Below are 13819 nucleotides of genomic sequence, written 5' to 3' on the forward strand. Positions count from 1 at the left end.
CACAGCACACTTGTTGAGAACAACTGTGCTATATTATGTGACTTTATGCTTGATCTACAATGTAATAAAATCTAAACGACCCGTTTGTTTCTCTTCAGTGGTAAAGCACAGTAATTTAAAATTTCAACATTTCAAAATATAATGCCAACTGCATACTTTGTAAAATCGTGACACACCCATTTTTCTACAATATAATTGAGTAAATTACATTTAAATTCACCCTAAGTTTACACAGTTGCAGGTAGCAGCCGGCTCCAAACATCGGGAAACTAATAATGCCTAAATTGTTACTGCGGACCTGCTCATTTCATCACTCTCCTGACATTAAGTATTCACAAAACATTTTGCCTGAAATGAAGAAATATTCTTCACAGCACAAACTACTTTTCACCCATTATATTTTTCACGGCATGCTGCAGACCAAGAAAGACAACGATATGGTTATTCAGCATCTAGTCTATCAATATTATGCCAAAGTATCTCTTAAATGCAGTTTAAAATCAGTATATCTCAAGATTAATCTTTGACAACAGAAACTGCAATAATACCAGTTAGCATAAAAAAATTGTGATCTCCGGCCTTGAAGATCATTTTACTGTTCTTAAATATTGAATCCTGTATGTAATATATTTTGCAATTTCTTCAGGAGTGGCAGTTTTGCTGAACATACATGTGTATTACAGCACAGAATTTAATGGTAGTGCTTCATGCAGAAGAGCGAAACCTATTGTTATGTATCTACCAAACCAGCAATGCCTTCAACCCCAATTCTTTAAAGAATCCCGCTGTTATGTATAAAACAGTTAACACTATCAATTATCAAACACTGGAGTATATTCTGGGTAATCTGATCTCTGTCTTCAGAAAAGGTAGTTTTTCATGCATCTACATGTTTATGTCACATCTCCTGAACTATGTCATCCAGTGCTATAAATTTGTGGGTGTGTTCTTTGGCATATGAGGATACTGTTAAAACGTCATGCTGTTTCAAAAGTTTTACTGCATAATGAACAAAAATGTATGAAGTGATAAAACTTTATTCTAGTCCTTGTTTAGTGGAGGTGTCACTGAGAAAAAGTTTTGAAATTACTTATACAGTTTATTGGACATTGCCAAGAGCTCTCATTCTTAAATATAGGATGAAAATAATCTGCATAATTTGCATGTTGGGAATTACTCTGCCTCAAGACATACATATTTTTTCCAACTTATTGTGTTAAACCTTTAATTTAAGGTTGTGCATGTCAATGAGCACATTGTGACAGAATTTTAAATTTTTAAATACTGTCACTAATTATATGAAGTATTGAAAATCAAAATTTTGTTGCCTCTGGAAGCCATTTGATATGCAGTCTGCAACTGGGACCCGCTGACTGTTTCAACCATTTAGTAATATAGATATTAATATCCTTGGACTGCCAAATTCAATAAATGGTCTGTATGAGAGGATGTGATTTCCTTTTTTATACTGTGAAAACACATGATATGTGACAAAATATCCTGTGCAGCATTAGGAAATAAAGAAAAGTTTAAATATTGTCCCCAGTTAAAGATACTGAAGTGCCAAAGAAACTAGTATAGACATACGTATTCAAATACAAGTAAACAGGCAGAATGCAGTGCTGCGGTGGCAATGCCTATATAAGACGACAAACGTCTGGTGCAGTTGTTAGATTGGTTACTGCTGCTACACTGGCAGGTTACCAAGATTTAAGTGAGTTTGAAAGTGGTATTATAGTCAGCGCACAGGTGATGGGACACAGCATCCATGAGGTAGCGATAAAGTGGGTACTTTCCTGTATGACCACGAGTGTACCGTGAATATCAGAAATCCGATAAAACATCAAATCTCAGACATTGCTGCAGCCAGAGAAAGCTCCTGCAAGAATGGAACCAATGACGACTGAAGAGAATCTTTCAACGTGACGAAAGTGCAATACTTCCTCAAATTGCTGCAGATTTCAATACTGGGCCATCAACAAATGTCAGCGTGCGAACCATTCAACGAAACATCATTGATATGGGCTTTCACAGCCGAAGGCCCATTCATGTATCCTCGATGACTGCATGATCAAAGCTTTACATCTCACCTGAGCCCTTCAACACAGACATTGGACTGTTGATGACTGGAAACATGTTGCCTGGTCTGACAAGTCTCGTTTCAAACTGTATCGAGTGGATGGACGTGTACACGTATGGAGACAACCTCATGAATCCATGGACCCTGCATGTCAGCAAGGGGCTGTTCAAGCTGGTGGAGGCTCTATAACGGTGTGGGGCTTGTGCAGTTGGAGTGATATGGGACCCCTGATAGTCTACATATGACTGACAGATGACACGTACATGAGCTGGCCACCAAACTCCCCAGACATAAACATTATTGAGCATATCTGGGATCAACATGCTGTTCAGAAGAGATCTCCACCCCCTCATACTCTTATGGACAGCCCTGCAGGATTCGTGGCATCAATTCCCTCCAGCACTACTTCAGATTTTAGTCAAGTCCATGCCACATCATGTTGCGGCACTTGTGCGTGCTCATGGGGGCCCTATATGATAGGCACATGTACCAGTTTCTTTGGCTCTTCAGTGTAAAACCAAACCAATCTTACTTCAAACGCTGATTTTGCAAAATCCACCAGTGCAGTCTTTAATTATAGCTGAAAATTCAAATTACTGACAAAATTTATTTCTGGAAACAAAACCTTTTAAAAAATTATTTTCAGCTGTTTTTCCTCTTTTCTAACCTGATCTTTCCTATGCCATATGAAAAGCAGAGGGAAATGTGGAGTACTGCATGCCACATATTATTGACAAATTTGGAGACATTAATATATTATTTGTTAGTTACATCACATTTGTCCAGAACTGAAAGAAGACCACAGAAGAAATGAAACACTTATGCTTATGAAAAAGATGATGATTATTTACGGTGGAGGGAGCTACACAGCAACATCATCAGTACCTTTCCATTAAAGATATACCAAAGAATGTGGTGAAAACCTATGGAAAAAGGTCAATAAAACAGAAAACCAAATTTCATTCCCCCACAAGCCACATCAGTGAGTTCATTCCCCAGAATCTCCATGTGCCCTGGAACCCAGCAGAAAATGACTTCCTTGTCTTGCCTTTGCAAGAGAAGGAGTGTGTCCTGCACTTGTTACATCATCCGATCTGCTGGGCACATCTGTCCAACAGTGAGAAGGGCACTTTGAGAATTTGAACAGATGAGAAATTTCTTGTCATGATACCATCACATCTGCTCCATTGCCCTAAGGACAGCCAACAATTCTGTGTAATAAACTGAAAACTGCTCTTGGAGCCCTATCCTAAGGTCGATGTCGGGAACACAACAGAACAACCAAGAACCATCTGGATAGACAGTAATAAAATCTGGGTGGCAACAAAGTCTCGTTAAATTTAATTTTAAAAATATAGTTTGGGGTACAATGCTTATGCTCTACTACACCCAAGGCTTTGGATATTAATGACCCACCTCCCAACTGTAATAACTCAAGGCTCTCCCTTGAATGAAGGTAAGGCCCAGATACTTCACCTTCTGCTTAAATGTGACAGCGGTGTGCGCCAGTTTTGCAATGGGTCAGACAGTTGGAACGATTAAAGGCAACACAAACTGTGTTCTCCAAAAAGAATTTAAAACCTGTGGTGTAATACCATTCATCCAACCACCTGATCATCAGTTGCAATTGCTGAGTAGCCACTGCAAGGCCAGAGACTGCACAAAAGCTGGAGAAATTATCCACAAACATGAAACATAGTATGGGACGTTGCACTGTGGACATAATACTGTTTATTGGCACTTAAAATACTCTCATTCTCCAGCTTAAAACCTCAGACAGCACATACCCCAACCTCGTATGCAAAATATTTGTCCGAGAGAAAAGATTGTATGAAGGTGAGTAGCTGTCCATGGAATCCCCACTGATAGAGCTGTGAGAAAATATTATGGCTCCACATAGTGTCATAGGCCTTTTCCAAATCAAAGAAAACACAGAGTGATACCTCCTGAACGCACACTGGGAGCGACTGAGTAGGGACCTCGTTTCAATAACCCACACTAGGCGCCAATTGACCACATGGTAAAGTGTCATTCCTATGCAGCTTGTCCGGCTAAAACTACTACGACTGTCGGAGTCTGTCCTGTACTTCCCTGGTTCTAAAATTGGGATTAAAATAGATTCTTTCCATGATATATGAAAAAGACCACAAATGTGCAAATGCCACACTCCCTTTTTATTCTTTCCCCAACTCAAACTAGTGGTTGAAAGGCACCTAGCTCTCCAAAATCCCAATACATCCGTATCCCTCACTGAAGTCCACATGTCTGCCACCATTCTTTCCTCTTTATTGTGCTTCCCCAAATGTAAACTGACTGATGCCAACAGCCAGTTTTTCTCCAGCCAATGAGGTGAGAATTCATTGTGTATGTCAACCCCATAAAACTACTTATTTCACCAATTATTTAAGAGTGCAGATATAAAACATTAAAAGGACTTGGATATTGTGGGTGGCCTTCTTTTTTTCTTTTCCGTGGAAATAAGCAGTTTCTTCTGATTTCAAAAAATATATGGTTGATTTACATTTGAACTTTTCTTTTGGTCTTTATGGTGTGGAGGAAAGAAAAAATAAAAGATTAAGATTTAATGGCTCATTGATGTTTTTGTCATTGGAGACAGAGCACAAGCTTGGAATATTTCAAGGAGGGGAAGGTAACTGGCTGTGTCCTTTGAAAGGAACCATCTAACACCTGCCTGGAACAATTTAGAGAACTCACAGAAAACCTAAATCTAAACAACCAGGCATGGGTTTTAACTATTCTTTTGCAGAATGCAAGTCTAGTGTGCTAACCACTGTGCAACCTTGCTTGGTTCTGGTCCTGAAGGCACACCCCCCTTTTCAATTCAGTAATGATGCACATGGAGATCAGTAATGAGGAACAAGTTTCCTGTAGTGTAAGGCTATGTGTGGTAATCTATTTGAATAAATGTAAGTTAACAGTGTACACACTATTAAAAATTATCATTAGCCTCACAATGACCAAGAGTGGGGAAGAAATCAGCTGTGACTTCATTTAAGCAGTAATCTCAAATAATTTAAGGAATGGATAGAAGCTTCCATCAAGCTGACCATACAGGGATTTGAATTACATTCTTTCCAAATACAAGACCACTGAAAGCTACACCACCTCTCATTGCTTATTTGAGGTTAGGTGAGTAATCGACATTTTCTACATCTAATAACACATACTGATATATGACATAATTAAATATGACGCACAAGGAAAAAAGATAAAATATTTCATGCAGCCCAGTCACGTCCCTAGCTACTGCTATCTCTATCTAGTATCTTATTTTTGTGGAATATTATATTACATTAATAGGAAATGTTGAAGTGTGAGTTACACCTAAATGTTATAGTCAACAAGAACACAATTTCAGTAGATCAGTGAAATATTCTTGCACCTTCCAGTTGAGTTTATTCCAGCAGACACACTACTGTACAGCCTCGTGTTACAAGAATGCATATAACAGTTAATCTCTTTCTGCCTTTTGTTCTGCCATTGCCTATAACCTTTCCCTTCTGCAGCTCTGAATCCTCCATCAGATTTTCTAGTTCTTTTCTCCAACATATGTAAGCACACTCCTTTGTTTGCCTAAAGTTTGGTCACATACACAATGCCAGTTACTTCTTCCCCATTATCTTCCAGCTTTAAATCAGTCCTCTCTCACATACCCAAATCAAATGATTTTAATCACACTATTTGCATCTGCAGCTTATATTTTACAAGCACTCTCTCCCTTTCACTTCCATTTTTACGGATATGAGGGATTTTGCATACTTTACAAATACATGCCACAAACCAGAAAGTTACATAATTTACATTTAATGTAAAAGTATCTATACAACAAAGATGAACAAGAATTATTTCCATTTTTTATTTTACTTCTAACACAAATGCATTCAACTAATTTTGACTGAAACTTCATTTAGAAAGTATGCCACTGAATATAATAAAAATAAGTGACAGAATATAACTTATCTTTTCCAAATACTGTAGTAAAAGTTTCCTTAGACATCATGACTAAAATTACACGAATCCCCCAAGTTTCATTACCATCTCAGTCAAAACTGGGATCTCCTCATGAAATTTATAAGTTCTTTGCTGATAGCCCAGCAATACTGTCCACATGATACAAATTAATAACTGGGAGCTGACAATGCTAAGTAATTATAATTAACTTGTTCAGTTGATAATTATTTTTCTGGACCACCTTTATCTTACAGTTTGTTGGTCTACTAACTTTTTCAAGTCACTGTCAGAATTTCTCACCAGCCAAGCCTCAAGGTAGAATATCTTATTCATAGTTTTACTGCCCAAGGCATTACTGAATAGCAATATTATGTTTCAACATTTCATTGCTGAAGCACGCAAGCCTGAGAATTAGTGATGTTTCTGTAAGACAGTACTCTTTTTCCTGTTGAAGAGGAAAAAAAAACTGTTAAGTACAAAATGACAAAGTATACTTCTTTCCCTGTATAATATAGTTTTAAGATAAAACTCAGCCTTTGAAAATTAAAACAATGTATAAACACACTTTATCCAACATAGCAGGATATATATACTTTCCAAATAAAACAGTTTTAAAGAGTAAAAAGAGTAGATAGCCTCATCCACAACATATAAACTAAACTTAAAGATAAAATGCAAGTTTTTTTGAAAAAAAGTCTTCTGCAACATTCTTCCACAACTTTGGTCATTATGTAGTTCTGCTTTATCATGTCTAGGATATTTTGTATATTTTAATGTACGAATAAAATTGACTTAATTACATAAAAGGAAAAATAACTGCACTAACTAGAAAATATCTGTGGAAAATACAAATAGTTCCATAATCTGTAACGACACGCAAAAGTAGAACACAGTTTAATTAATATTCTCTGATAATTAACACAATTATGAGACTAGATCATATACTACATCTTTAAGTAGGAAAAATAAAAGTATATGCATTACATTTATGCAAAAACATTCAGAAATAAAATAATTTTGTATGTAAACTATGACACAAACATCCACTAACATAAGCTTCACCACCTATTTTTTAAAACTGGTCTACAACTGACAATAGTTGTCAAGCATACTTTATTAGAAATTAATGTTCTAAACAAATGCCCAACAGAAGTACTGAATTTAAGGAAACACATTTAAAACTAAAAGGATGTATACCAAATGAACTTAGTATATATGTACATGAATTATGTTTTATCTTTACTTCACTCCACCTACAAAAATAATGTAAGAATCATTCTTATAGACCAATATTGCAGAAGATTACATTTACTTTTCTCCACATTTTTCAGAATCATTTTAACTCAGAAGGCGCACAATAAATCTCGTAAGACAGTAGACAGACAGACGTGTAATAACGAACACTCACACACTTTCTGTGCAATTCCACTGTTCAGTTAATTGTAAAAGGACACATGTGGAGAGTAATCCTTTGGAACACTGATGCCTGTAGTTATGTAATGACTCAAAATATTACATAAACAGTATGAGGAACAACAGTTTCACTAATCTGGAGTGCTCCATTTACACTTGGTGTTTTTCATTCTACAACATTCATCTTGAACCCAGGTACATCAAGTTGAATTTACACTTTGGTACCTGCAATTAAGTTGGAAGAACGTTTTCTGAAGAGGAAACTCCACCCTGAAAAGCAAATTTTTCTAGTGAGTACTCTGTTAAATCCAATGCATAGTTACAGCAGCAGCTCCCCAGTAACTTATTTTTAATACATGTACGAGGTGCATTCATTCAAGTTCTAAGGCCTCCGATTTTTTTTCTCCGGACTGGAAAGAGATAGAAACATGCGCATTGTTTTAAAATGAGGCCGCGTTCATTGTAAATACGTCCCAGAGATGGCAGCACCGTAGGGCAGATGGAATTTTACCGCCAGCGGCGAGAATAAGAACTGTTATAAACACTTAAAATGGTGACGTTTTCCTTACTTGAACAGCGTGCAATCATTCGTTTTCTGAATTTGCGTGGTGTGAAACCAATTGAAATTCATCGACAGTTGAAGGAGACATGTGGTGATGGAGTTATGGATGTGTCGAAAGTGCGTTCGTGGGTGCGACAGTTTAATGAAGGCAGAACATCGTGTGACAAAAAAACCGAAACAACCTCGGGCTCGCACAAGCCGGTCTGACGACATGATCGAGAAAGTGGAGAGAATTGTTTTGGGGGATCGCCGAATGACTGTTGAACAGATCGCCTCCAGAGTTGGCATTTCTGTGGGTTCTGTGCACACAATCCTGCATGACGACCTGAAAATGCGAAAAGTGTCATCCAGGTGGGTGCCACGAGTGCTGACGGACGACCACATGGCTGCCCGTGTGGCATGTTGCCAAGCTATGTTGACACGCAACGACAGCATGAATGGGACTTTCTTTTCGTCGGTTGTGACAATGGATGAGACGTGGATGCCATTTTTCAATCCAGAAACAAAGCGCCAGTCAGCTCAATAGAAGCACATAGATTCACCGCCACCAAAAAAATTTCGGGTAACTGCCAGTACTGAAAAAATGATGGTGTCCATGTTCTGGGACAGCGAGGGCGTAATCCTTACCCATGGTGTTCCAAAGGGCACTACAGTAACAGGTGCATCCTACGAAAATGTTTTGAAGAACAAATTCCTTCCTGCACTGCAACAAATACGTCCGGGAAGGGCTGCACGTGTGCTGTTTCACCAAGACAATGCACCCGCACATCGAGCTAACGTTAGGCAACAGTTTCTTCGTGATAACAACTTTGAAGCGATTCCTCATGCTCCCTACGCACCTGACCTGGCTCCTAGTGACTTTTGGCTTTTTCCAACAATGAAAGACACTCTCCGTGGCCGCACATTCACCAGCCGTGCTGCTATTGCCTCAGCGATTTTCCAGTGGTCAAAACAGACTCCTAAAGAAGCCTTCGCCGCTGCATGGAATCATGGCGTCAGCGTTGTGAAAAATGTGTAAGTCTGCAGGGCGATTATGTCGAGAAGTAACGCCAGTTTCATCGATTTCGGGTGAGTAGTTAATTAGAAAAAAAATCGGAGGCCTTAGAACTTGAACGCACCTCGTAGGTTACTAGGATTATTTTTCGTAATAATATTAGTTCCCATGAAATAACAATTAATTTAATAAAAATATGTATCTTGTAAGAGTTATTTATAAAGAGAAAAAAGAAACAATGAACAGGAGGTTATAAACAGCAAACAGAAAGGCAGGTGTGTGTGTGTGTGTGTGTGTGTGTGTGTGTGTGTGGGGGGGGGGGGGGAGAGATTTTAATAAGTGGTGAATGTGAACTCTAAAACAGATAAATCAACACAGAAACTAAAAAAACTTAACAACAAATGTACAATTAGAATTTTTACTACACTATTTTGTATTCCCAAGTCTTATCCTTAAGCAAACACACACTATACCCCATGGAGTACAATTCTTACATACTTCCTATGGATTACACTAGTCCTGTGTAAATATTGTAAATTACCCAGATATTCCTTCTACTGAAACAGATACAACCCTTTAAACACACTGCGTACTGGGTGAAGTTAACAGTTTTCTAAGTTATTAAGTGTACAGAGAGATCTAAATTTTCTTATTCTACCAATAATTAAACCACTGGAAATTATTGACATAGTACACGGAAGAAAAAGTTAAACAAGAATCTTCTGATAAAATCATGTGTACAACTAACACACTGTAAAGGCAAGCATGCGAAAATTGCTTCCATCTGTACAAATGTACTCTTAAGTGTTACATTTACCTCTTTTAAATCCTGGTTATATACTTATGATAGTGAATGAAATTGTTAAACTTATGTGACGATAACAAAAACAACAATAATAATAAAATCTTTAATTATTCTGGTACAGATATACACATTGAGAACAAACCTTTTTGACATCATGTTTGTCACTGCTCTCCGCTTTCGGAACACATACAGATTATAAAGAACTGAAAAAGAGAGAGAGAGAGAGAGAGAGAGAGAGAGAGAGAGAGTTCAGTTCATATGATTCCTCTCCATTCTTATATTTTTCACACATTTCCTTTTTTTTATCATTCTAATTTATTCCTTCTGCAGTACAATAAACTCACCCAGATTCGACACTTATCTCTCTTATTTTTTACACTACTTCACAGACAAAGTGATTTGCATTTTCATGGAAAACAGTATCTTATAGCTCACAACTAAGGGATTGTTTCCTGTATTTTCCCTGTATTAACATCCATGGTCACTGAGGAAAACACATTTTAAGCACCAGCAGATTCAAACCAGTACTTGGTGTTAACTTGAAGTCCATGTTAGGAGTACATGTAAATGAACATTCACACACATTCTGGCTGATATTGGCATCCTTACTGGATTAATTAATTTACTTTTTAATTTCTTTGCAAGGAATTTTAGTATTGGAAAATTTGGACTTAACACACTTGTTAATGACATATATTACATGTGTTCATGTTCATGAATGTAATAGAAAGTATTTAACTAATTCCCAGACATAAAATAATATTTTGGTAATTCCTGAAGGTCGAATTTCAAAAATGGAAATCTGTACCTTGAAACAGAAACCAAATGTTCTAAAATGATTTTTCCTTTCTCCACATTAAACACAGCATATTTACTCCATGCCTTCCCCTTTCATGGTCTCCTACAGTAGTTCGTGGAATTCTATACTTCTTTGCAGCATTTGTAACCGATAACGCATTTGACTTTATATCTTCAACCACTTTAGCAAAATCTGGATATTTAGAAGACACGACTGTCATCTGCTGCACAACACGGAAGAATGACAACACAAGAATACAAATCGCAGCAAGAAAACAATGGTTTTTGCGACAGACCAAAATTGCACCATAACCAGTGCATCTGTTCTGCCTTGTCACTTCTACTCGACTCTGTGCCGGAATATTATTTCAACTTACAACACGTTTCAGTAACATGGGAAAAATATTTTATCTTCATAGCTGCCTTGCAAAGTCAAAAGGGAGATCTCATCAGTTAGCAGTGACAACTAGTAGGTAATTGTGTTGTCATAAACATGTGAATTTAGAAAGTGTACACAGTGGTCAAATTTAGACCCCTAGGTCAGTTCTAGTGTACTTAAAGCTACCCTGGATGACACAAAATAATGCCAGAGGTGACTGTAACATTAAATACATGAATGAGGAAAAAGGGGCAGGAAATAACGTAACATAACAGATCGGATCATGAAGTTGTTGGATTAGTACTGTGATAATTACTCCCATCCTCAAAGAAGTTATTTATTATTTTTCTTCTTCTACAATTTATTTGCTAATAGCCCCTTCCGATTTGTTTCTACCATACTGCTTCCTCAGTGCAATCCCTATGAAAACTTTTATGATTTACAGGTTCCTGTTGTAGTTTCTAACAACGAGTTACAGTTCTACAGTAACTGTCAATGTGGTACAAGACAATGCAGGAACCCAAGGTTAGAAATACGTATCAGTCTTTCAACTTTTGTATGTACTTTACCTTGAACTCGGGTGCACAGTTATCATGAACTTCTTAAATGACTCATGTTACTACCAACTGGTAGTTTTTAGTTTGTCACACTATTGCAGAATTTCAATCTTAGGTCACTTTCAAGTACTACAGTGTATACTGTACATCCGTTAGCTGTTTGGTAATCAAAAATCTGCTAAGGCAAAAGCTGCCATATTGGTCTGCTACACACCACTTAACGTGGTACTTCTGAGGGCAGACATCATACATATAATTAAAACACTACAAAAAAGCTTTAACTGTAATGTTTAATTTTTTAATTTTACATATATGAGATCTGGATTCAGAAATAATAGACTAAGTGGCTTACTTCATATAAAACGCGCACAACAAACAAGTGTGGCAATATTTTCGCCATCACAGATATATGATGAACTAGCAGCCAATGAATGAATGCATGTACTTGAAAATTTCTTAAGGCAAAATTGTGAATAGTGCAAAAATAAACTAAAAATTAACAGCCAGTGGCAAGATGGAGTCACTTAGGAAATATTTTGTGTTACATTCATTTCAGGCTCTTCTTTTTTGTAAAATAATAGTAACACCTTTACCTACACTATTGGTGCTTGTTAACCTCAAGCAAATATACAGATAGCAGGTTCAAGATCTTTTATATTCTTATTTTCTGTTGTGAATTCAAATTAACCAGTATTCAGCATACCATGACAACTAAAGCAGTTACATTTCTGAGAACTATCAGGGTAATCTAAACTTTGAAACTGGAAGCTGCACAGTTAATCAGCATATTTCCAAAGGATTGGAAAAGGGCACAAGTCATCCCCCATTTTCAAGAAGGGATGTCGAACAGATGTGCAGAACTGTAGACCTATATCTCTAACGTCGATCAGTTGTAGAATTTTGGAACACGTATTATGTTCAAGTATAATGACTTTTCTGGAGACTAGAAATCTACTCTGTAGGAATCAGCATGGGTTTCGAAAAAGACGGTCGTGTGAAACCCAGCTCGCGCTATTCGTCCACAAGACTCAGAGGGCCATAGACACGGGTTCACAGGTAGATGCCGTGTTTCTTGACTTCCGCAAGGCGTTCAATACAGTTCTCCACAGTCGTTTAATGAACAAAGTAAGAGCATATGGACTATCAGACCAATTGTGTGATTGGATTGAAGAGTTCCTAGATAACAGAACGCAGCATGTCATTCTCAATGGAGAGAAGTCATCCGAAGTAAGAGTGATTTCAGGTGTGCCGCAGGGGAGTGTCATAGGACCGTTGCTATTTACAATACACATAAATGACCTTGTGGATGACATCGGAAGTTCACTGAGGCTTTTTGCAGGTGATGCTGTGGTGTATCGAGAGGTTGTAACAATGGAAAATTGTACTGAAATGCAGGAGGATCTGCAGTGAATTGACGCATGGTGCAGGGAATGGCAATTCAATTTCAATGTAGACAAGTGTAATGTGCTGCCAATACATAGAAAGATAGATCCGTTATCATTTAGCTACAAAATAGCAGGTCAGCAACTGGAAGCAGTTAATTTCATAAATTATCTGGGAGTATGCATTAGGAGTGATTTAAAATGGAATGATCATATAAAGTTGATCGTCGGTAAAGCAGATGCCAGACGGAGATTCATTGGAAGAATCCTAAGGAAATGCAATCCGAAAACAAAGGAAGTAGGTTACAGTACGCTTGTTCGCCCACTGCTTGAATACTGCTCAGCAGTGTGGGATCCGTACCAGATAGGGTTGATAGAAGAGATAGAGAAGATCCAACGGAGAGCAGCGCGCTTCGTTACAGGATCATTTAGTAATCGCGAAAGCGTTACGGAGATGATAGATAAACTCCAGTGGAAGACTCTGTAGGAGAGACGCTCGGTACGGCCTTTTGTTAAAATTTCGAGAACATACCTTCACCGAAGGGTCAAGCAGTATATTGCTCCCTCCTACGTATATCTCGCGAAGAGACCATGAGGATAAAATCAGAGAGATTAGAGCCCACACAGAAGCATACCGACAATCCTTCTTTCCACGAACAATACGAGACTGGAATAGAAGGGAGAACCAATAGAGGTACTCAGGGTACCCTCCGCCACACACCGTCAGGTGGCTTTCGGAGTATGGATGTAGATGTAGATATTTACATTATCAATACAAAACAGTTAGCAGATTCACAACTGCATGTCTACTGCCATTTTTTCATGGTTTCTAGATTCGTCCATTATCATTAATTTTGTTTAATAATCTCGCACTAGC

The 13819-nt window shown here is 37.7% G+C and overlaps 1 protein-coding gene across 4 annotated transcripts in view; it reads right to left on the reverse strand.

Annotated features, from left to right (window-relative positions):
• Positions 1-5889: 5889 nt before the first annotated feature.
• The window catches only part of LOC124777272 (nascent polypeptide-associated complex subunit alpha, muscle-specific form), a 105911-nt gene continuing 97981 nt past the window's right edge, over positions 5890-13819 (reverse strand). For 3 of the 4 annotated variants that reach the window (XR_007015704.1, XM_047252604.1, XM_047252605.1), the window contains one exon: positions 5890-7735. Coding sequence is in view for 2 of the 4 variants with exons in the window: in XM_047252604.1 (XP_047108560.1) it covers positions 7697-7735 (39 nt within the window). In the remaining 2 variants the exon portion in view is untranslated. Of the gene's footprint in view, positions 7736-9445; positions 11792-13819 lie in introns of those variants that run through there. The other variant, XR_007015705.1, reaches the window with a different exon arrangement.

This window comes from Schistocerca piceifrons, chromosome 2 (genome assembly GCF_021461385.2).
Source record: "Schistocerca piceifrons isolate TAMUIC-IGC-003096 chromosome 2, iqSchPice1.1, whole genome shotgun sequence".
NCBI classification, from domain to species: domain Eukaryota; kingdom Metazoa; phylum Arthropoda; class Insecta; order Orthoptera; family Acrididae; genus Schistocerca; species Schistocerca piceifrons.